General features: G+C 38.0%; 1 protein-coding gene across 1 annotated transcript in view; it reads right to left on the bottom strand.

Moving 5' to 3' along the window:
- Positions 1-26,366, bottom strand: part of REEP3 (receptor accessory protein 3) — a 101,684-nt gene that overhangs the window by 13,025 nt on the left and 62,293 nt on the right. The window contains 5 exon segments of the mRNA XM_047762763.1: positions 737-884; positions 9,819-9,932; positions 10,104-10,162; positions 10,165-10,223; positions 12,918-12,994. Coding sequence (XP_047618719.1) covers positions 737-884; positions 9,819-9,932; positions 10,104-10,162; positions 10,165-10,223; positions 12,918-12,994 — 457 coding nt within the window.

The following is a 26,366-nucleotide window of genomic DNA, read 5'->3' as shown; positions in this document are numbered from 1 at the left end:
CCTGTACCTTAAGGACCTAATAATATATTAATAAGGAATGTCCTGAAGATCTTTGTTCTCAGTTGAGCCTCAAAGTGCAACTTTCTTATATGTGAAAAAATGACTAAGGAACCATGTCTTTTTGTTTATGTGTATGTTTCTAAGATCACAATAATTTATCAAAATTTAGAACGTATCAACTATGATATGCTCATAACTTACCTTAGAATACACCACAAGTTAATTCATGAACTAGAATACATAATTTTAACACTTTTTTCCTTTGGAGTAATCCTGTTTTCAGACTAGTCCTTTTGTCAATTGACTAAAACTTTTTATAATATCCTTATTTGTTCGCAGCACTTACAGTAAAGAGGGTTTAATTATAAAACTCCTTAGATGTCACTACATAATTTGTGTAGCAAGAATATTGATCACAGGTCAGACTTAGTGCTGGTGGTAGTGGGTTACCACATCCACTGCTAAAAATTCATGGCAGCACAAGGGGCCACTGCTACTTTAACTGGATCATCTCCAGTGTCATCAAAAGGCAATTTTAATTAGAGAAAATTTAGAGGAAAGGAACTACAGTCAAGTGTAAACAGCATCTCATTATTTTAAAATACTTAAAACATATAAGCTTAAAAATAAATTTTGTCTCCCAAACTCAGATTGCTACCAGGTATTATTTCAGTACCCATCTTGACTCCAAATCCCAATTATGACAGAATGATACATTAAAACAAAACAAACACACCTGCTGATTCACTGGAGGCTGGCTTACTTTTCTTTTTTGTTTCTGGGAGAGGTTGGTATGGTCTTTGACCCACAGGCTCATCACCTTGGATAGCTGTCAGATCATGCATACTGAAACTTCGTAAACGTTCAGTTATTGCTCCTTGGCTCTATTTAACAGAGAAATGATAAGTCCAAGAAAAAAATACACTTTAAAATATTTAATATGTTTGCATTTAACTTTTCCCCAGCATTTTATCATGAAGCTTATTCATTTTATAATGAAACGTTCAGGAAAGCTGAAAGAATTCTACAGTGGATACTTATATATCGTCTACACTTTGCTATATCTGCTTTATCACTTATCTACCATCTATCCATCCATCAATCCATTTCTTTTTCTTTTCTTTTTTTCTTTTTCTTTTCTTTTTCCTTTTTCTTTTTTTGTCTTTTTGCCTTTTCTAGGGCCGCTCCTGCGGCATATGGAGGTTCCCAGGCTAGGGGTTTAATCAGAGCTGTAGCCACCAGCCTACGCCAGAGCCACAGCAAAAGTGGGATCCAAGCCGAGTCTGCGACCCACACCACAGCTCACAGCAACGCCAGATCCTTAACCCACTGAGCAAGGCCAGGGATCAAACCCGCAGCCTCATGGTTCCTAGTCAGATTCATTAACCACTGTGCCACGATGGGAACTCCCGTCAATCCATTTCTTAATGAGTTTCAAAGTATGTTGTAGATATCAGTAGTTTCCACTCCTAAACATTTCAGCTTTAAATTTAATTTGAAAATGAAAAAAAATGTACGATGAGCTTACTCTCACAGTAAACATCATCCATAATTTTGCCCTCTCCTAAAACTAGCACTTTGGGGCTTAGGTTTATGATTTAGAAGAACTTTTTAAAGTAAAAGAGATGCTGTTTTAAAGCTAGGTCAAGTCAGGAATGGTATTTGTTCCACCTAGAACACAGTAAAAAATTTAGGAGCCAAAGAATCTTCAGTATGAAATGATATTCAGTTAATGAATTCACCATCTGGCAAAGCATATCTACCACTACACAATTTGATTTTAAGTCATTTTAAAGCCTTAACAATGTGGTAGACACTAGGCACAAGTGGGTATTTAAATTTAACTAAAATTAAACAGATTGAAAAATTCAGCCCTTATTGAACTAGCTACATTTCAAATACTCAATAGACACATGTAGCTAGTGGCTACTGTATTGGTCAGTGAAGATATAGAATATTTCCTTCATTAAAGAAAGTTTGATGGTTTTCATCATTACACAGCTTTGAAAGGGACACTTCTGATATTTTCAAACATAACTACATTCCCCTCCAAAGTAAAAAAGGTTTGTAAAGAGAAAAAAAATAACTTCTAAATCTACCCACTTTGAAAATTTGTATAGCATATAGATGACTCATTTCTTATTTATAGCTGGATTAAAAATATTTTTCTAAAGGTTTTTTCACACTTATTATTTCTTCTTCTTACACATGTGAATTTATAGTTATAATGTTACTATAGAAGCTCATACATAATGGTTAATCTCTAAATTTCAAAGCCTAAGGCACTACAAATATTCCAGCATTACTGCAAACATGTATTTTATGCTGAAGAAAAAGGTTTTGATTCCTTTTTTTTTGTTTGTTCTTTTTGCCTTTTCTAGGGCCACTTCCCGCAGCATATGGAGGTTCCCAGGCTAGGGGTCTATTCGGAGCTGTAGCCACCGGCCTACGCCAGAGCCACAGCAGCAGGGGATCCAAGCCGTGTCTGTGACCTACCCCACAGCTCACGGCAACACTGGATCATTAACCCACTGAGCAAGGCCAGGGATCGAACCTGAAACCTCATGGTTCCTAGTCGGATTCATTAACAACTGCGCCATGATGGGAACTCCTGATTCCTGGGTCTTGATTTAGGTACTCTCAGTTAGTGATATTCTATTATGTTAAACCCAAACATCATTTTCATATCCCACTTAAGCTTTGTAATTTCTACCATATTTTTTGAATTATGCAAAAGAATTATTAAATTAAACGGTCTATATTCTCAGTAAGAATAACTGGATTCCACAGTTCTTTAAAGAGTCTTGGCATGCTTTAATTCATTATACTCTCTTTTTATCAGATATTATTTACTTATTAAACAGAGGCTGACAGAGGACTTCAGAGACATTCTAAGAGGAAGTGAGCAGATGCCTGAAACAGATGCCTTGTTTTCTCTGAACTGTCACTTTCTCTATTCCTACCTTTGTATTTCTGTGCCCTCTCTCGGCAATTCTTAACTTTAACTTTTTGCCTATTGCTATAGATGATAATATATGCCCATGATACCCTATATTGTAACTCCCAAACCCTCTCACTAAAGAAAGTACATCTCAGCATGCAAATGAGTCCAAGTGCCATTGAACCAGTCTAGATTTATATCATCCTCAAATCTTTAGTGAGTATAATCAACAAATTACTTAGGGCATATTTCAATGACACATTATGGTTAGTTCTATTTCTGTGCTACATATATATATATATATATATATATATATATATTGCCTCTAGAACAAGATCTTAAGAAACTGGAGGGGAAAAAAAATTCCCTAGTGGCTCAGTGGATTAAGGTTCTAGCATTTTCACGCTTGTGGCTCTGGTCACTGCCATGGCATGGGTTTGATCCCTGACCCAGGAACTTTTGTATGCCATGGGTGCAACCAAAAAAAAAAAGGAAACTAAGAAACTAAAAGAGAAGGCACATCTTAGACTTTTCTGTTCTCCTCAGGCACCCGGTATGGGACTAATAGTGAGTATTTAATAAGTAAAGTAATTACTCTTTTTATCCCTCTTCTTTTTCATTGCTCTTGACTACTAGAGAGTTCTCCAGAGATAGTAGCATGTTTTAATATAAACACTGGAGTTTTGTGGGGTTTTTTAGATTTTTATTTTTTATATTATATTTGATTTACAATGTTCTGTCAATTTCTGCTGTACATCAAAGTGACCCTGTCAAATGTATATATTGTTCTTTTTCTCATGACACTGGAGTTAATTTACAAAGGTTCAGCACCAATCTACAGGCATGGTCATGAGTATGTACATGGGTAGATTACACTATCCACCAGGAGTTTGCTTTAGGTTTAGATTAAAGATGGGCACAGACCAACCCTGAGGTATCTGGGTGATCTAGTTATAGTCTGGATTTTAGTGTAGCTTTTCAGAAACTAGCCCAATAGATCCAAATATTATCAATCCCCAAGAAAGACAAGATACTGTAAAGGAAAGCAAAATGGGGTTGTGTACCCTTCCTTGAGGACTCACAGAATTTCAACAGCCATTATCACTTTGAAAAATTGTTTTTTTTTTTCCATTGTATATTTTCTGATAGCCCCAGAATAGAACTAATATGGGGAAAGAATTATTGAAGTATTGTGAACTTCAGAAACACTGTAAATTATAAGTATCCAATGTGACCACTTTAAAGGAGAAGTGTAATTATAAAATAATCACATCTAAAGGGAGACTTATCCCCTTCAATTTTTACATATTCAGCACAAAAAGTCCATTAATAAGGGAATTATGTTTATAATGAAATGTCAAGTGGAAATACCTCCCCTCTACCTCATAATTCTAAATTATATGCAGAACACAGATGCGTGTATGCAGTATAATTATAATTAGGGAAAAATTTGCAAATGAAAACAGTGCAGTGTTTAGGCAGATCAGTATTTTTTTTTCCTTTTTTTTCCAGAAACTTATTTAGTATTGCAGAATTATAGATGGTATAGTGAAGTTTTAAGTGTAACATGGTACACAATAAGAATTTCTTATCCATTTTTTAAATTATTTTTCCAGTATCTAAGTCTCCTACTCCCATCATTAAAAGAAAAATTGTTTCTGCATTTTGAGGGCACAAACAGAACATTATAGTCACTTGTCAATAACGAAGCTAAAAGGTACTGAGATTTCCTTGAAATTAATAGTTCTTTACTTATTTACTTCTATTTGGTTTATACAATATTAAGCCAAAAGTATTTTTAAAATGAAGAAAGAGGAAAAAACATGGAGAAACAGTAGTCTTAATAAGTTGGAAGGGAGTTACCATCCACCAGGTAATTCTATATCCCAGCATTTTAAAACCTATACTCTACAGAATTGTATGTACACTGTGTATGCTAAAATTGTTCCTAAAAATCAAAGAAAAAATAACAGAAAAATTATGATGAGAAAACAAAAGTCAAATTAAAAAAATATTCTGTAGAATATTTTACATCATTAGTGGAAGTGTTCCCACCTTCAGGTAGCTCAGAGTTCTCAAGGTTTGAATTTGAATGAGCCCAGAATATCTTTTTAATAAACTGAGAACACTATAGGCATTGACTGAGTGGGAGGGCTGGGCCCAAATCTAATACCTCAAGCTCTGAAAAGGATTCTCAGCTGAGAAGCAGCTTCCCAAGCGGGCCCCGCACGGAGCTCATTTACAGCCAAGGGCACTAGGACATCTGAATGTCTACCCAAGTGTCCAAGCCCATGATTGGCATCTGTAAAGTGGGACCTTGCATGTATGACTAATTCTAACTTCTTTATACCCAAATAATTCTGCCTTTGTTTAAATACCTCATTTCTTGGTTAAATATTATGTTAAAGTTACTATATTTTTGTGTTAAATATTTACTTGACTATTTACTCTCCTTATCAGCTTCTTTGTATAAAACCTTCAACCTATCTTCCCCCTTTTTAATTAAGAATTCAAAAACATAATCAGCAATGCTTTATAATTTTACAAGCATACAAACAATCTTTTACAGAATAATTTTGAATAGCCACTAAGCTCCATTTCTTGTTGATTTTTGACATACTACACCATAATTGCAGAATAAGGTTAGTCCCCAGTTTTTAGGAAAATGTCTTTTTTCCTGTGGACATTCAACAATTAATCTGATCAAGCCTAGAATGAAAGTGACTGCATTTGCATTAAGTGATGCAAACTACTAATATATTTTGTAGCTTGAAGAATAAAGAAAAATATATTTATCAAAGAATGATTGTAACAGAGAAAAAAGAAAGATGATTTGTAACTTACCACCCAAACTACCTATACCTATTTATTTATCCTTTTAGCCTTTCTGACTCATCGTATTTTTAGAGCAGGGTAACACTAATGCTATTTTGGACTGGATAATTTCTGTGTGTGGGGTGGTGGGGGAAGCCATCCTGTGCACTCTAGGATATTAAGCAGCATCCTTGTCCTCTACCCCTGAGATGCCAGTAGCAGCACCCCTTTCTCAGTTGTGACAATTCAGAATATCTCCAGGCATTGCCAAATGTTTCCAGGAGGCCAAAATTGCCCTCAGTTGAGAACTATTGTTTTAGAATATAAGGGGTTTTAGAAGTCAGTTTTTCACCTCTTCATTTTTTAAAAACATTTTCTAATTTTAATTTTAATTTTTTTTCTTTTTACAGCTGCACCTGTGGCATATGGATGCCCCAGGGTCAAATTGGAGCTGCAGCCATAGGCTTTTGCCACAGCCACAGCAGTGCTGGATCTGAGCTGCATCTGTGACCTACATTGAAGCTTGTGGCAACGCTGGATCCTTAACCCATTGAGCGAAGCCAAGGATTGAACCTGCATCCCCACAAAGAGTATTTCGGGTTCTTAACCCACTGAGCCACAATAGGAAATCCCTATCCCTTCATTTTGGTGGTAAGAAGATGGATACTTAGATCAGTACAATTGATGGCCCCATATCTCCTGGCTAATTAGTGGCAGAATCAGGGCTAAAACATGCTGATAACTGGACTGCTATAGAATTAACATTGTGCTTCCCTAGGCTGCAGGGAAAAATATCATGATCTTTCACTTCTATTGTTGGAACAAGTGCTCTCTTTTAAAACGGATGATGCGGCAGCCCGACTAGGAACTATGAGGTTTCAGGTTCCATCCCTGGCCTCGATCAGTGGGTTAAAGATCCGGTGTTGTCATGAGTTGTGGTGTAGGCCACAGATGTGGCTCGGATCTGGCGTTGCTATGGCTGTGGTGTAGGCCAGCAGCTACAGCTCCGATTGGACCCCTAGCCTGGGAACCTCCACATGCTGCAGGTGCGGCCCTAAAAAGACAAAAGATAAATAAATAAATAAATAATGAAATGGATGATGCGAATCAGTTGAATCTCCTCAAATCCTCTCACAAATAGAAAGCCACTAAAGCAGACTGCAAGATGTTAGGATTTCTGACCTAATTAATCACCATCACTTAATGGCAATTATATTTCATAAATTTTAACTGTAAGGCTCTAGTTTCTGTAATAATTGATTTTTAAATAATATCTGCTAAAGAATTCACCAAGAAAAGGCTGCCAGAGAAAATCCTAAGAGATGGTTAAGTCGACTGACAGGACTTTTCTTTCTTTGTCCTCCATCCAGCATTAGTCTTGTTCATCTGTTCAAAAGCCACCTGCATTTCTCATCTGAAAGCTACGGAATGTTGAACATCCTCAGCAAAATCCTTGAAGCTCCTTCATATGTTTTGCTTTGATCAGCCAAAATAAACTTGTACACTGACCTTGTGAACAGATGCCTGGTAATGAGGTCATAGAACTGAGCAACATTTTCAGAAAATTGCTTTACGGTGTAATAAATGTTCTGATTAGATTCCTATTTTCATCTTTAACATGCTCAGGCAGTTCAACCTGAGAAACCTTGCCAGGGATATTGCTGATCTTTAAAGGTCACATCGAGAATGTTTTTAGCCTGAAAGATATTTTTTTTAACAAACTATATATTGTAAAAATGTTTAATAACTCGTCTTACTCTTAACTTTCTTGCAGTTTCTCCTTAAACCTGACCTATTTCCTATTTCAGTTTCAATTCACTCTTCTGTAGGAAGTGTCTGGTTCAGTGATTCTTCCGTCACAGTGCCTTTCTTTGACATCTCCAGAGATGAAACCAATTTCTTCTACTTCAAAATAGGCACAGTAAAACTTGAGGCAAATAGTGTTAACATTAAACTGTGTTCAGCATTTAACAATTATTCCTAATGAATTAAATCCAGGATAGTTGATGCCAACATTTCTGTGCCCATGAGGAGAATGGTGAGGGCTACCTCACACACAGTGAACTTGTAACAAAAGGATCACGAGATCACAAGCAAAAAAGAGAGCATTCCAAAGGGAATTCAAATTACAGGATGTGTGTGTGTGTTTGTTTTGCAGTGGTAACTTAGATGATTTTTATGCTCTCTGTTTCCTGCCTTTGAACTGAGAGGTGGTTTTCAGCTGTTAATTATATAAGCAAAAGCCAACAGTGAATTCCAAAGTCAGAGGAATATAGCTATAGCATTGCTTTCATAGCTTTTCTAAAGAAAAGTGTTCTGTGAGATGAGTTATTTTTTTTCTAGTTAATGATTTTTATTTGTTTCCATTATAGCTGGATTACAGTGTTCTGTCAATTTTCTACTGTACAGCAAGGTGTACAGTACACATATACATATACATTCTTTTTTCTCACATTATCATACTCCATCATAAGTGACCAGATATAGTTCCCAGTACTATACAGCAGGATGATGCTTATTTTAATAGTGGAGGGGAGAGATTGTGCTCTAAGCGAACAAACATGAGGTAAGATTTTCAGTTAGTGAATACAGACATTTAGCTGGACAGTAGTAGCCTGTGAAGGTAGGGAGACAGTAATTTGTTCATTGCTGCATCCCAAGCACTTACTGTTTAGTAGGCATTAAATATATACATAGATGTTAAATACATTAACTACATATATGTTGAATAAATGTATAGGATGTTACATACTAGTGGTAGCAAAGTATGCATAAAATAAAAATAAATGAGGAGGGAATGAGGATAAGATAATCTAGTGGGGATTTCTGATTCCTCACATTAGAGTGTGCATAGTTATAAGTCAAAATGAAATATCCCCAAAAATATTCACTATATGTAGCAGGGTGTCTCATGGAGTAGCAAGGTTATAAACTATATTTAAGTTTTAAAGTGGAGAGGGGAAGTGGAATTTTTATGCTTCTATGTTCCCTAACACAGTGTTCTAAAATGTCTATATTTTCTAAATGATTTTTGATGCTGAAATTTAATTTTTAGCTTTTCATCATAGAGTCATGTTGAATGTTGCTTTTTAGTATGGAAAATTCATAAAGCATCTCCTTTGAGGCGTAAATAAATACAAGTACTTCATTTATAAAGTTAAATAACATTAAATTTTGTCACAAAAGAAAGCAAGAAGTCCTTGTCCTCTTCTCTCCATCCCCCCTGCAGGAAACCACTTTAAACCCTCTATGTTCATATACCGAAGGACGACGAGGACTTTAGTTCTCTCCCACCTTGTTTTTTTCTTCCCGCCGTCCTCCCAGTGGAGACGTTAAGTAAATTGCCACTGGTTACTTAGAAAGTCACACTCAGCACTTTCTAGAAATCTGAAGCCTCTTTCCTTTCCATGTATTACACACTAAAACCAATTATGCCATGGTATTTAAAATAAACCGCACTAACTACTACATGCAAAGAAATCCAAAAGCCATAATGCGAATTTTCACAGAAGGCATTCCTTTGATAATTTGGTTTGCAAAACACAACACATGACATTAGTAATTGGCTAAATAAATCTTAAGTTTTAAGAACAAATTTTTCATGCCTTATTTTGAATAATCAGTTACCTCAAATTGGTTGAAGTATGGGTGCAGAAGTAAGCCAGAAATCCTACCAAGATATTGCCATGGAGAGAGAGAAAAAAAAAAAACAAAACACCAAGACAGAGAAAGAAAGAACGGTCATCTTTACTAAAGGTGATTTATTTAAAACTATCTTAAGGCTACAAAGTAGGAAAATTATGACAAAATGACATTTTCCTGTATGTTTTATTTATTAACTAGCACTCATTTTGTCATCACTTAGGAGTTTCAAAATATTGAACAGTTATAGAAAACATGTTAAAATGTCTTTAAAATAATCTACTTGTTCTTTATAGTATTACAAAAATAAATAGAAGGTTAAAATTTTGTGAAAATTTTATAATGATCTGAAATAAAAACCTACCCTACTTTATCCATTGAGTTAATGTGACATTGGATAAAAAAATGTAAATAAAATTACCTTCACTGCTGCAGTAACAGCAGCAGTAGCTGCTAAATTTAAACCTTGTCGCCCAAAGTTTACCATAGTCTCATAGCCTCGTTCCTTTGCTTGTACAATATAATCATCAATCTCCTGGAAAAAAAAACCAAGCCCATAGATATTAATTTTATTTAAGAAGAGTGTCAAGCTGAAAAGAGGACTTCTCCCCGCCTCATATAATAGTTTCACTAATTTTACAGCATACAGCATGTGATGATGTACATTTCTAACAAATGATTTGTGGAAATAATTTATATATCTTACCCTTTCTTTTGCAGAAAGTAGTGGGTGAAGGAATTTTCTATATATTAAACTTGCTCCTTGGTATAGGGAGAGAGCAGCCATATGACAAAAGCAATCTTAAGCTCATAGTACAGGGGGAACCTAAAAAGAAAAAATTTGAAGGAAAAAAAAAAAAGCCAGTGAAAATAAACTATGAACAATGAGGGAAAACACACACACTGAAAAAAAAACCTTTAAAAAGTTCCATCACTGTGTTAAGTATGTAAAAAGTTTTGATCAGAGAACCAACTATGTTTGAATTGACAAATTAATCTCATTAACTATATGTTCAGAACAACCTGACCCCTGCAGAGATTCACACCTTCTAGTACAAGATTGCTCCATTTACACAAGCACAGGCAAGCTGCCAAACTGACTGAAGCAGTTCAGAAAGGCAATTAATAGTATTTAATCAGGACAGCAAGGTACACTCACTGTCTGTAGAGCCCAGCTGCCATGGCATTACCTGGACACACCTCCAAGCATCGAGTCAACTTCACAAGCTCCAAGTGTACCATGTTACCCGATATACATAACTCCTCTTAGAACTCCCAGAAAACTTCCCTTCCAATTTCATTTGGCCAGAATTGCAGCACTTTACAGGCCTAATGGTTCACTGGCAAGGAGAAATTGAATTACCATGTGTAGCCTTAGAATCAGGGTTATACACCCAGGCCCCTTCCCACATGATTTTTCAGTGCTTTCGTGGTAGGTTGAGTACAATTCCTCAAGCAATTACTGTGGGTTTAGCCATATGACCTGCTGTGAGCAACAGAATGTGAGCATGATACATGTCACATGCAAGGAGAAGCTTTACATGCTCTCTCACTCCCTCACCTGAACACCCCAACCACTTGCTTTCAACTGTTCTTTCTGCCACAAGAACAGCTGCTTCTTCAGCCTTGGTCCTTGAACAAGAAAACACTTAAAACTGAGCTGAGCCCAGCAAAGCTGCAGCCGACCGTTTGTTCTCATGCAGCTTGAGCAAGAAATGAATGTTTGTTTTTATAACCTATGGTGCTTTCAGGGTTGTTTGTTGCCACAGCAAAAGTTAAGTAATAAATCATGAAGGGATCAGAATCTTGTGGTCTGATAACAAAAAATCTGGGCTCTTGATGTGGCAGATGGGCAGGGGGGCAGTAAGGAATGACTACTGTGTAGTTGACAAAGGGTCTCTGCATAGTGCAATTAGTTTCTGGACTTTAATTGCTCGTGGTAAGCTTTTTCTACGTTACTTACTTTTTTTTTTTTTTTTTTAGCCACCCCACGGCTTATGGAGCTCCTGGGCCAGGGATCAGATCCCAGCCATAGCTGTGAATTAAGCTTCAGCTGCTGCAAGGACAGATCTCTAACCCACTGTCAGGCTGGCGATCGAACTAGAGTCCCAGAGCTCCCAAGATGCTGCTGATCCCATTGTACCACAGTGGGATCGCCAACCTTGCTTACTTTTTAATAGGGTAGATAAGTTACATTTGCAATCAGAAAAATAAAAGAGAACTCATTAAAGAGAGAACGATGAAACTTAAGAGACCTAGCATAGTTTGGAATCTGTGTTCTGCCCCTTAAAAACAAACAGAAAACCCTCCCAACCCTCACACCAAAACATAAGGGGTAATTGGATGAGCTGTGGGACAGAGGGAGGAAGAGAAAGATGGATTCGGATACAGAGACACTGATAAATAAGAGCAGGTTGCTAACATTTAAGTCTTCTGTTTTACCCAGCATTCCAATGTGACCTAATGTGCTATGAGAATATGATGAGAATAGCAAAGTCAGAAAGACACTTTAAGCAGAGAACAGTAAATGTTTGAAACAAATCCAGGAAGGAATGGAAGTAGCCACTGACCAAAATCAAGTACAAGAAATGGTGACTTTCAAACTGATGCCTATATGAGCAGCTGACTGATTTTTTTTTTTTTTTCAGCTCAATAGGTAGCCTGGGTAAAGAAGCAAATTGTAGGGCTAATTTAGGTTGATGATTTGTGCAGCAAAGGCAGCTGAAGATAGTGGCAAGGGGGTTAAAGTTTAAAGAGTTTGAAAGGAGGACTTCTCCAAGTGATGGCAAGGTTTAGATGGAAATGCACTACTGGTATACAGCACAGGGAGATACAAATTGTAACATTAAGAGTTGTTCCTTAGTAAAGATATTAAATATTAGAGGATATAAACATGCTTTAATTTTGCATCATGCTATTTGGAAGAGAGTAATCAAGGAGCTGGTGTTGTGGGGTGGGGGTGTCTGTGGATGTTGATGTCATCCAGTTTGAATGTTTGTAGATGAGGCTTCTTTTTTTGGTCACATTCGCAGCATGTGCAGGTTCCTGGGCATGTGGAAGTTCCTGGGCCAGGGATCGAACTCATGCTATAGCAGTAACAATGCAAGATCCTTAATCTTCCCCCACCAGGGAAGTCCTGTAGATGAGACTTTTAAGAAAAGGGAGGGAGTGCTAAAACCAGACGCTGTGGGCTTCAAAAGAGGAGTCATTTAGGAAGTAGTGAAGGAAAAAAGGTCTGAAATTATCAGTGTGGAAAAAAAGATAATCACAACCAAGTTTTCTCTATTGCAAGATACTGGGAGATGTGTGGGAGATAAGCAGGGAGATGAGAACAGTGAGCTGCCTCAACTCGAAGATTCTATAAAGAAAGTAATGTTCTTGTGAGGAAACAATAAAGAACATGATACAATGGATAATTAGGTAGACTGATTGAATTCCCTTTTTAATAGCAAGAGCAGATAAGAACTCAGACAATCCATAAGAGTTTACAGTCTGGTCATTTCTCAACTCGAGAACTTACCAGGCAACTGTTTGATCTGCTACTGTTTCAATCACAGTATAGAGAGCAAAAACAATCCAGTACATCATCCACCGAACCTAGAAATAATAAAAATACTCATGAAATAATAGACCACAATTACTTGCAACTTTGAATAGTTATGTATATCATATATGGTATGTTGGATTAAATGCAACCTGTTGACTAATTACAACAGGTTTTGTGCCTGAGTTCTTCACATCACTGTATCAGTAGTCCTAGGATACAAGAATCAAAGAATAACAAATATCTGGGCTTGATACAATATAATGTAGGAACTTAAATGAAGGAGTTGAAGAAATAGGACGTATTTTTCTTAACTGGAGGAAAATTCTTTAAGAGGTCTTATCTACATGTTTCCTTGTGAAGACTATTAGCTATTTAATTATTATATAAATCATACAGTAGGAGTTCCCACTGTGGTGCAGTGAGATCAGTGGTGTCTTGGGAACACTGCTCACGAGTTTGATCCGGGCCTGGCACAATGGGTTAAGGATCCAGCGTTGCAGCTGTGGCTTAGATTGCAGCTAAGGTTCAGATTTGATCCCTGGCCTGGGAATTCCATATGCCTCAGGGTGGCCAAAAATGAAAAAAAAAAAAAATCATACAGTAAAATACATGACAGCATTTCATCTCTATTAATCTTTTACATTTTTAATTCCTTATTTCTTAATATATAGAACCTGTCCTGAAACCAAAGAACAATCCTGGGTTTGTTACAACCATATGCTAGTATGCTAGTATATTACATCCATAATGCTAGTACACCCAGTTTGAAAGTCTAAGATGAGTGTCTGGTTCCTTTTCCTGTAAATATAAGCCTGTAATCTTTCACGTATCCTTTTCCTTCTTCTACTCCAATACCACAAGAGTAGTTGCAGTAGATCGAATGTTTGTGTTCTCCCCAAATTCACATGTTGAAATCCTATCCCCAAATGGGTAGTAGGAGGGGATGTCTTTGGGAAGTTATTATTAGGTCACAAAGGCAGAGTCCTCATGAATGTTACTAGTGTGCTTACAAAAGAGTCTCCAGAGTGCTCTCTCTGCCCCTCCACTGCGTGAGGGGACAGTGAGAGTACAGCCATCTCTAAACTGGGACGTGGGCCCTTACCAGACACAGGATCTGCTGGCACATTGATCTTGAACATCTCAGCCTTGTCAACTGTGAGAATAATTTTATGTTGTCTATAAACACTCAGTCTATGGTATTTCTGTTATAGCAGCCTGGATGGACTAAGACAGCAGTTCATGACATTTTTACCCCTTGCTTGGAATATAGCATCCTCAAAGGTCCCCTTTGGTGTCTCTGTACCAATCCTTTTAAGAGGATGCCGCCATATTAATTTTTCTTGAGCTCATTCTCACAAATTTACACCTTTCCACCTACCTAAGTACAAAGATTCTCTATCTCTCAAGTAGGTTGGATCTTTCAGTAAAGGTTAAAATCTCTGCTTTTCTCAATATTATAATAATAGCTAATACTCAAAACCATGCCAACTATAGGCTAGGGACTGTACCAAGTGCATCAGATGTATTAATTCACTTATTTCCCAAAACGACATTATGAAATAGAAAACAATTATATAATTCCAAGGAAACAATGGTACAAAGAAGTAGAATGACTTATGCAAGCACATTTAGCCAGAATTCGAATCCAGGCTGCCAGACACCGGAACTGGTGCTATTAACCTTTTTTACCATGTAGAAAAAAAAATGTGAGGAATTAGTGAACATGAGGTCTAAGAATAATTACTACTTCCCTTATTCTCACCCTAATAAGGTGACAAAAAAAATTAGGTATCTATAATTAGCCAGAAAATTGACCTATTTAGGGTTTTTTTGTTTGTTTGGTTGGTTGGTTGGTTTTTTTTTTTGCCCATAGCATGAAGAAGTTCCTGGGTCAGCAAACCATAGTGATCTGAGACACAGCAGTGACAAAGTTGGATCCTTAACTGCTAGCTACCAGAGAATTCCTGGCTCATTTTTTGTTTGTTTATTTTTTAAATGGCCACACCCATGGCATATGGAAGTTTCTGAACCAGGGATTGATTGTGGCATAAGTCACAGCCTTTGGCAACACCAGATCCTTTAAACCACTGCGCCAGGCCGGGGATCAAACCTATGCCTCTGCAGTGACCTGAGCTGCTTCAATCGAATTCTTAACCCACTGTGCCACAGTGGGAAATCCATGACCTATTTAGATTTAATATAGATGGTTGTTTGGGTATTCCATAAACAATATGAAACTGTAACTTAGGGGGAGTTCCTATTGCGGCTCAGTGGTAACGAATCCAACTAGTATCCATGAGAGTGCATGTCTGATCCCTGGCCTTGCTCAGTGGGATAAGGATCCGGCATTGCCAAGATCTGTGGTATAGGTGGTAGATGCTGCTTGGATCCTGTAGTTGTTGCAGCTGTGACTTAGGCCTGCAGCTGCAGCTCTGATTCAACCCCTAGCCTGGGAACTTCCATATGCCATGGGTGTGGATCTAAAAATAAAACAAAACAAAACTAAACTATAACTTAGGTATCTTTAACAGTTATCCATTTACATGGATAAATCAATTAAAAATAGCCATGAAAAATGGAGAAATGTGTTGTGAAATATAAATAATAATTTACTCTACCTGAGAGCTTAAAAAAATTGCCCGAAGCAAATAGTAGGGCACATTATCTATACTTAAAATATAAGGAAATCAGTCTATAAGATTATCATCTCAAAGTTAAAAAAAACAAAGCCCAATATTCTCTTTAGTTTTTCACTTTTCATGAGTTATCATCAATCCTTCACTGCTACAAATTCCAAGCTTTTGTCCCAATATGGGGATTTTCTTCCAGGGCTAAAATCCTATATTTTTTTTTTCTCCCCATCCTTTTCTTTTTAAAGGAAAGAGAGGCTCTTACAAGAATTCATTCATTTAGCCCTTCCAAATCAAACACTAATTTAGTACTTTTGCTTTTCAACTGTATTCACAAGCTTATCTCCCCAAAAAGAAATGAAGAAAAGACCCTGCAAACCAAACAATGCACTGTTTTAGAGCTAGACGGGACCATGGAGGTGATGGAGATTTTTTTTTTTTTAATAAACTAGCCTTTATTGATAAAAAAGACAAAAACCAAACACTGTTCTAGTTAGACCTCCCATTCTATCCACTGGAGGAGACTCTCGAGGAGACTCCAAGAAACCCTAGTGCTCCATAGGGCAAAGTTTGAAAATAAATAACATGGTAAACTCCTCTCATTTTACTGAGGAACAAAAGAAATTTGTGCAAGGTCACTGAGTTGGGGAATGGGCTCAGGAGGCACAATCTACTTTGAAGCCTGAAACGGGCAGTTTGTTTGTTTGTTTGTTTGTTTTATCTTTTTCAGGCCGCACCCATGGCATATGGAGGTTCCCAGGATAGGGATTGATATGGAACTGCAGCTGCAGGCCTATGCCACAGCCACAGCAACACCAGATCCAAGCTGCGTCTGCGACACACATCACAGGTCAAGGCAACGCTGGATCCTTAACCCCCTGAGTGAGGCCAGGGATGAACCTGCATCCTCATGGATACTAGTCAGATTCACCTCTGCTGAGCCATGACAGGCACTCCATAAGCAGATTTCTCAAACACGTGGCTGCCATCAAACCAATCTTTTTAGCTCTCTCCCTCTCTTACATTCATTCTCCCTCTCTCCCTCTCTTACATTCAGCCCAGAACCTTATCACCTTCTTTCCTAGTAAAGTGAGGGTTTGAATTAAATGGTCTCTTTCATAGAAAGTTTAAAAGACTTTCAGAAAAACAGATTTAAGTCAATGCTTGCTATTTTTCAATATATCATATTTTCATTATTTTACTATTTCATAGCCATCATTATGGTTGTGATCTTCCAAATGGATAATAACGATAAATCATACTCCACAAATAGCCATAATTTGCCTTTTAATAGTCAAGTAGAGGTGAAATGAACTATACAGTTAATATTTGGTGATATTCCCTGTAAGACTAGTTCTCAAGCTGGTTAGAGCTGCTACAGTCCCATAGATTTCAAAAGCACTCTGGCTTCAGTAAAGGCAAATGCTTTTTCAGTTTTCAAATTCATTATAAAACCCATCAAATAGGAGTTCCCGTCATGGCACATCGGAAACAAATCCCACTAGGAACCATGAGGTTTCGGGTTCAATCCCTGGCCTCACTCAGTGGATTAAGGATCTGGTATTGCCGTGAGCTGTGATGTAAGTTGCAGATGTGGCTCCGATCCTGCGTTGCTGTGGCTGTGGCGGAGGCCGACAGCTGTAGCTCTGATTCGACCCCTAGCCTGGGAACCTCCATATGCTTAGAGTGTGGCCCTAAAATGCAAAAAAATAAATAAAAAAAAGCAAAAACCTACCAAATAAATTTCAAGTATATGATGTTTATCTTTTAAAAAATCATTTAAATCATGAAAATACTTAATAATGTCAATTTTTTTTTTTTAAAAAAAGAGGGTTATTATGTCTTTTTGGTTAAAAAAGAACAGCAGGGTATTCCTGGACATTTATATAAGCAGAACTCCATGGCTCTAATTTGTGTTTAATGAATATATTCTTTGACAATCTACTCCCTTAAACTTAATGGATTTTTTCCATGCTTTTATTAGAAATATGATCTTAAATATAGAATCAAGGCAATAATTAAATGAATTCACCACAAGTGTGTTATTCATGGGAGCAAGCACAAAGAAAGTTAACCCTGAGAAGATAATGCTTTCTTTTTTCTATTAACAGATTTGCTTGGGATTTTATACCAAATGATTACTCAGCAAAGATTTTATTTAAACTATACCTCAAGGCTGCTCAGCCTAGTGTTTATGGTCTAGCCCAAAGGAAATAACAGAGAGAAGTCAAGGTCAGAAAGAACAGAGGAGTTCCCGTCATGGCTCAGCGAAAACTGACTAGCATCCATGAAGATGCAGGTTTGATCCCTGGCCTCGCTCAGTGGGTTAAGAATCTGGCATGGCCGTGGGCTGTGGTGTAGGTAGCAGATGCAGCTCGGATCTGGCATTGCTGTGGCTGGGCTGTGGCCAGCAAATACAGATCTGATCAACCCCTATCCTGGGAACCTCCATATGCCGTGGGTGCGGCCCTAAAAAGACAAAAGACAAGAAAAAAAAGAAAGAAAAAGAAAGAAAGAGCAAGTCACAAAAATTTAAATATATTAAAAATATGTGAAGATAAAATATTCTTTAGATCAACATCGACGACAAAAGGCAATACTAAAACCAAAAATCTGTTAGGAAAACAATCACACTGATAATCTTATGATCATATATAACCAAACGAAATAGAAACAAGGGCCGTTGAAATAGAAGTCAGTAACTTGAAAGGTAATTGTAATAAATCACAATCAACATTTAGAGTTACTGGAAAAAATTTTATGTTTTTGAGAAAGTGAGACAAATAGTGTTTCTTTCCAGTTCAGAAACAATTGGTAAAGTCAACAAACTGTTGTTTAGATATCTTCATGAGGTCAATGAATAGTAAGAAAACTACTCAGCTTTTTCTTAAAAGTCTCTTTGATCCCAGGGAATTGAATTTCCACCAAGGTGCAGTTTATACTGATAAGCACTAAGAGGGATACACACATAAACATCCTTTTTTGTGTAATCCTTTTTTTGTGGCTGATTTTTAAAATCTTTTTTTTTTTTTTGTCTTTTTGCAATTTCTTGGGCCGCTCCCGCGGCATATGGGAGGTTCCCAGGCTAGGGGTCAAATCGGAGCTGTAACCACCAGCCTATTCCAGGGCCACAGCAATGCGGGATCCGAGCCACGTCTGCAACCTACACCACAGCTCACGGCAACGCCGGATCCTTAACCCACTGAGCAAGGCCAGGGATCGAACCCGCAACCTTATGGTTCCTAGTCGGATTCGTTAACCACTGCGCCACGACGGGAACTCCCGATTTTTAAAATCATTTTTAAAAGCTTTATTGAAGTATAGTTGATCTACAATGTTGCAATAATTTCCGCTGTACAACAAAGTGATTCAGTTATACATACAGACACATCCATTCTTTTTCAGAATCTTTTCCCATATAGAGTATCACAGAATATTGGGTAGAGTTCTTGCGCTGTACAGCAGGTCAGAACACTGTGGTGTGGTCACTCCATACACCACAGTGTACTCTTTTGATAAATTTTTTACATGAAGCACAATTTAGACAACTTCTAAAGATGCAGGTGGCATCGTCATACTTACTGATACAACTGTAGCAAACCCTACCTACTTCATGTCATGGGAATAGAAACAGGAATATGAGCAGTTTCTGTCCTCAAGGATTTAAGATTTTACTAGGGAGAAAAACGGGTAAATAACTGTGACTTAAAAAAAATGTTCGGGCTGTTTTTACAAGTATGTTCTGCTGTAGTTCCAAGGATGAGTCAAGAGCACAAGAGTGTGAGGAAAGCTTATTAAAAGGACTATTTATAAAGTTGTGGGCGAGGTTCAGGAAAACCAATAAAGGCTAGTGCTGTACCCCGGAGCTAGTGACCGCAGGAACTGGCATTACCCCTTGGTGTGAAGAAGGGAGGGAAAGGCTTCCTGGAATTCAAACAGGGCAAATGTAGGAGAGAGATGCAGCCTCAGGTGGACAGTTACAGCCATCCCATGACAGCAAGGAGGAAGCTGGGAGAACAATACCCTGACCCAGTGCTCACCCTGCCTTGCGATCTTCTGTAAGAGCCTCCTGTGAGCCAAAACTAACGGGAAGCCAGAGATGGTGCAAACTGCTTCCTGAGCCCTAAGTAAGGCAGAGAAAGATGGGGTGTGGAAGAGGAGAAACCCCAGTGGAGAGGCAGGTGGTAGGTCCCCACCACTCAGCCTGTCAGCCATTTGAAACACATCGGGAATCCTAGTCATTTCTCACCACTTCCCCACACACCTCCCCCACCCAGGTGACCATTATCTCCTGTCTGGAATATTCTCATAGCTTCCTAACTGATCATTCTGTCTTTTTTTTTCCCCACCCTGCAACATATGGAGTTCCAGGGCCACGGATCAAATCTAAGCCACAGCTGTGAGCTATGCTACAACTGCAGCAATCCCGGACCCTTTAAACCATTGTGCCAGGTGGGGATGGAACCTGCATCCCGCTGATTCCACTGTGCTCCAGCGGGCACTTCCACTCTGCTTTTTGGGTCTTTTGCATACATCACTGAGTATCTCCTTAAAACAGAAGCCAAATCAGGTCATTACTTCGCTCAAACCCTTCTGATGGCCCCCATCAGTGTTCTCACCTGGGCCCAGAAGGCCCAGTGGGTCTGGCATCGGCTGCCCCTCTGGCCTCTGGCACATCCTCCTCATTCTCTTGCTCTGCTCCAGTCACGTCAGCCCTTTTACTGTCCCTTCTTTGTGTAGGTATATTCTACCTCAGGGCCTTAGTACATGTTGCTTCCTTGCCTGAAATACTTTTTCCCTAGGTATCCATGTGAATAGTTTTCTCACTTGTTTCAGGTTTCTACCCAAATATTTATCTGAGAGGTTTTTCCTGACCACCCTGTTTAAAATAACAATGTTCTTCTAACTCCCTTATACTGACTTATTCTTCTTAAAAAAAATTTTTTTAAGTATATTTGATTTACAATGTTGTATCAATTTCTGCTGTACATCAAAGTGGCCCAGTCATACATATATACATTTTTTGTCTTATCTTCCATCATGTTCTACCACAAGAGATTGGATATAGTTTCTTGTGTTATACAACAGGATCTCATTGCTTATCCATTCTAAATGTACCAGTTTGCATCTACTAACCCCCAACTCCCAATCCATCCTACTCCCTCCCCCTCCTTCTTGGCAACCACAAGTCTGTTCTCTACCTGTGTGTCTGTTTCTGTTCTGTAGCTAGGTTCATCTGTGCCATATTTTAGATTCCACATATAAGTGACATCATACGGTATTTGTCTTTCTCTTTCTGATTGATTTCACTTAATATGAAAATCTCTAGTTGCATCCATGTTGCTGCAAATGGCATTATTTGGTTCCTTTTTTATGGCTGAGATGACTTATTTTTCTCTTTGGCACTTATCACATATCATAGACACATCTAACAAATATTTCCTCACTCCCCCCCCCCACCTTTTCTTACTAGAACATAAACTTCAAGAGGACAAAGACTTTTTTATTTTGCTCACTACTAAATTCTCTGTGCCTGTACAGAAGGTGCTCAGTAAATATATGAATTGTTGGATGAATATGGGACCACACAGAGCTTAGTGTGTTCCTTTCTGCAAGAACTGCAAAAGGCTAGACAATAGGAGGTAAAGATATGACAACTAAATATGAAAAAATCTTATAAGAGATCTGGTTGAAAAAGAAAAAAATAGGGGGATTAAAAAATAGCATGGGGAATTCCCATTGTGGCACAGCAGAAATGAATCCGACTAGGTACCATGAAGTTGCGGGTTCGATCCCTGGCCTCGATCAGTGGGTTAAGGATTCAGCGTTGTCGTGAGCTGTGATGTAGGTCACAGACGAGGCTCAGATCTGGCATTGCTGTGGCTGGCGTGTAGGCTAATGGCTACAGCTCCGATTCGACCCCTAACCTGGGAACCTCCCTATGCTGCAGATGTGGCCCTAAAAAAGACAAAAAAGACAAAAAATAAAAAATAGCATGAGCAAAATGAAAGCACATTTATATCCTCAAGAATTGAATGTTCTACTGGGGAGAGAATGAGATTCAAATTATGAGAGAGCAGGAATACTTAATACAATAAGATCTTGAATGAGATAGAAAAAAATAAGATTAGAAAAAGGAGTGGGTCAAGAAAGTAGAAGAGATGTACTTTCCTCTGGAATGGAAGAAAAGCAAGAGAAGAGTGGCCTGTTGGGAAAGGGTTGAAGTGGTTCATAGCTGAGGACAACTATCTTCAACCTGCAGTAGGAAGGCAGGTCATCATTTAAGGTTGGGGATGGGTGAGAAGGAAAGTATATATGAGAAGAGCAGTAAAGGTTTAGAAAAGTTGTTTACATGGATGGAAAAGGGACCTGTCTACAGCAGAGATGGAATAGATTACAAGACCAAGGATGCCCTTAGCTGCTCTGGGTACCAGAGCTAGGGGGCTGCAATGAAATGTCTAGGATGGTGAAACAAGACAGATGGAGGTGAGAGTCTGCTGTCTGTAAAAGCAATAACAGGAGTTCTCATGGCGCAGCAGAAACAAAATCCAACTAGGAACCATGAGGTTGCAGGTTCGATCCCTGGCCTTGCTTAGTGGGTTAAGGATCTGGCCTTTCTGTGAGCTGTTGTGTACGTCAAAGACGCGACTGGGATCTCACGTTGCTGTGAGTGTGGTGTAAGCCAGCAGCTGTAGCTCTCTCTGATTGGACCCCCTAGCCTGGGAACCTCCATATGCAGCAGGTGCGCCCCACCCTCCCCCTCAAAAAAAGTAATAGCAGGGCTGTAACTGGGGAGTGGCCCAGCCAAGGTGGGGCTTTTAATTACACCTCTGAAGGACATGGGGCCATGTGTCCAGGTCTCACCAACAGAGTATTAGCTACAGTTTTTAAAAAGTGGGTATGTCTACTCCCACAGCCTCTTCTCCATTTCTGTGGTTGGGAGGGCAGGGAGCAGAGCAACCTTGGAATCCATGTGTTAGAGATGGGTAGAGCCCTGGTTCTTCTTACATGGTTGTGTGAGAATTTCTTACTGAAATCAACACTATCCTGGACTGTTATGTGTGAGAGAAATACATTTCTATATTCCCTTAGCTACTACATTTTGAATGCATATTATAATTATAGCAGCTTAGCCTACCCTAATATAAAAAGCTATCCTCTAATCTCTGTGGAGACTGAGAAAGCAAGGCCACAAGTAGCAATGGTTGCAGAATTGGGTGGACAGTGGTTATACTGCTATTGGCTGCCATCTGTGGCAAAGTTAATGCTTTGGTGGGTAGTAATCAGTGCTATGACCTTAATGATCTGGAAATGGAAGACTACCATTTTAAGAAACTCTGGTTGAGCCATTCTCAGGGGCCTCTCCACAGTATTTGGGAAGAAACTGGAGGATAGAAAGATCCATGTTCTCATGCAGGCTGACTGGGGAAGAGCCAGAGAACTATTTTAAATTACTATTGTGGTCCCTTGGCAAGTGTGGCTTCTATCCGGGCAAATTTGTTAGTTATCTGTGTTGTCATTATATATGATTTACGGCAATCCCCTTCTACTTTCAGTAGGCCAAGAAATCAGATAAATAAGCTTATTAAAAACATGCATAAGGTTTAAAGTAATTATATTCTGAGTGCTAGGCCAAGACATCCAAAGAATAAAATGCATAAAATCAGTAGGAAGACTACATGAAAAAAGTTGTTCAATGGTCTATTTTGCTTACTTTGCTTTGGTTTCTTTCCCCAGAGCACACTTAATGCCTACTACAGTAACTGGCACAAAATACTCAAAAATTACTGACCTGGGCTAACGTATAAAAAGAATATAATTTTCACTTTCTCTAATTATTTGGTAATAAACTTCTTTTGAACTGGTCACAGTGAAATGGAAATAATTTATCAGTCTTGGGACACTTTACCCACTCTATTTTTCATGACTAGAGAAATGTGATAATATTTTAATTAAAAATAAAATATTTATAAATGAAAGATTATTCAAATGGAATGCTAAAATTATTTAAAGGTCAAAGTGAATTTATTTTCCAAGAATATATCTTTTTTTTGGCCTCACCTGTAACCAAACGTTCCCAGGCTAGGGATCAAATCTGTACCACAGCCATAACTAGAGCCATAGCCATGACATCACCAGATCCTTAACCCACTGAGCATTGAGGGTACTCCAAGAAAAAATATTCTTAAATTAGACAAGTTCTTTTGAAAATTATGGAGTGATATGTGGAATAAAAACCATAGTATCTAAAATTACAGTTTCACTTATATAGTGCATGGGTCAGACTACCCTACTTAACAAGCCAGCATTTGCTCTATTACTCAAAATCCTTAAGGCTATTATAGAGACTTAGCATTTCAGAAGCCCAGACAGTCATGTGATAGTGTTCTTGCTTTCCTCTCTCAAAGGAATTAGGATATTTTAAGCCTGAGTGAATACTGTAAAATGAATGCAGTCATAGGCTATTTTTACTATCAAAAGACCATGCTCCATTTAATAGGTATGCATTTACCTAGCCCTGATGCCTAAAGTAGGCCTCATTTCACGGTTTTCAAATATATTCCAACAAAACAAGTTTTTATGGTTTATTATCTTAGACAAAATTTTTTATGAAATTGATTTAGATCCTAGGACAAACAAATAAAGCAAACAAAAAGTGAATTACAATTGTAAAATAATCCTCATGACTTCCATACCAAAAGTTTAAGCAATGCACAGGCATATTTATATAGGAGAGTATCATGCTCTGGTGGGAGGCATGCTACTGTAGATTTAAAAGCATTATGGATAATAGTGGCTGGGCACACTAATTAAAAAGTATTTTTCTTTGTATCTTTATATAACTTATTCTTGCTATGGTATGAATGGTATGATATTATGATAGCAATGATATTAATAATAATATATGCTAAATGACATAATCGTACTAAATTATACTTGTAGGATAAAAAGAAAAAAGGTGATATATTAATTTGAAAATCCCTTTGACATAAAAAAGTCATAAACCTGGATGGCAAGGCATTCCTATCCCCAAGAAGCTTTCCTGGGAGGGATTAGTAAAAGAAGACATATAAAAGGATAATCATAGGTGATTACCAGTACAAGGTTTGACCCAACATATAACTACTAATATTATACATTATATTACATATTATTCATTGCCATGTATGAATTAAATTTCTTTATTTTCAAAGGAAGCCTTCCCTAAGTACCCCCACAGCCTCCAAAGGTCGTATATAATCTTTGTGCACGCTACTTTCCCTTTGCAGAATATCTGTGTAATGGTTTGTATAACATCTGCCTCTGCCTTTTGACTATAACAACCAATAGGGACTGAAATTGTCTTCTCCATCATCATGTTCCCAGGACCTAGAACCTAGTAACACAGAGGAAGACTTTTACTTAACAATTTAACTTTTAGTTCTAAATTGTTGCAAGATTCAAACCAGTAACGCCAGACTGCAAACAGCGAGTTATACAACATAGTCTATTTTATCAAGGGTGTTTTCAAAGTTATCAGCGATTAAACATCTTTCTAGGAGTTCCCGTTGTGGCTCAGTGGTTAATGAATCCAACTAGGAACCATGAGGTTGTGGGTTCAATCCCTGGCCTTGCTCAGTGGGTCAAGGATCCAGTGTTGTCGTAAGCTGTGGTGTAGATCACAGACATGGCTCCGATCACGAGTTGCTGTGGCTCTGGCGTAGGCCAACAGCTACAGCTCCGATTCAGCCCCTAGCCTGGGAACCTCCATATGCCTCAGGAGCTGCCCTAGAAAAGGCAAAAAGACAAAAACAAACAAACAAACAAACCCCCACCACCACCAAAAACCACTTTCTAGTGTGTCTTAACTTCACATTCTTTGAATCATAAGGCAATTAATGTCGGGCTTTAAGAAAACATGAAAAATTACATATGCCTAATGATTTCAATTATAAGCACACTAAGTAAATCCAGAGCATAAAACGCTAAGATATGCTTCATTGGAAAAAAAAAAAAAAAATCTTTGCTGAGTCTAAAAAGAAATAAACACTGCTGAATTTCAGACCACCCAAAGAGAATGTTATTTTCTGACCACTATTAGTTATTCCCTCAAGTCAGTTCATCCAAAACATTCATTCTACACCACATTTTTCAGACAACAGAGAGACCTTCTAATAGAGATTTCTTTAGAAACAGTACAGAATTGAAAAGATTTCTCCTGTTTCATTAACATTATGCAATAATTTGGTTACTTCATAATGATTTTTCCCCATTAAAAACAAAGAGGAACAAAATGTGAGAAATCAAATAGAAAAACTCCCTCTTTTATCCAACCCAGATGGCTCAATTATGGGATTTTTCCCAGAGCTGTGCCAAGTGAGAAACATGCTTGAAAATAAGCTAGTTGAAGTTCAATTCACAGTGAATAGAGACTTTGGCTGAAAATAGTGGGGTTTTTTTGTTTTGTTTTTTTTTAAAGATGGGGGATGTGTTGGGGTGAATATGTCAGGCTAGGATTGATTTGGGCATCCTTGAGTTTAGGGTACCTTTTCCTTCACTCTCTTAACTTCTATAGCTCTCCAGGACTTGGATATTTGGGAGCTGTACTTTCAGATGCTGAACTTGAATCAACTTGGTTTACCTACAGTTTCCAGACATCACTGCCAAAGACCTCACAGAATATCCTGATGTTTTGAGGAAGAAAGCCTTGCATTACACAGATGTATCTGGTGTTAAAATAAATTAAAATGGGGCAGACTGCAGCTAGAAATGGATACTCTTTCACAAGACTTCCTTGGTCTTCCCCAGAGCT

This window comes from Phacochoerus africanus, chromosome 15, assembly GCF_016906955.1.
Source record: "Phacochoerus africanus isolate WHEZ1 chromosome 15, ROS_Pafr_v1, whole genome shotgun sequence".
NCBI lineage: Eukaryota > Metazoa > Chordata > Mammalia > Artiodactyla > Suidae > Phacochoerus > Phacochoerus africanus.
Note: the sequence above shows the minus strand (reverse complement) of the source record. Positions and strands in the feature narration are given on the sequence as shown.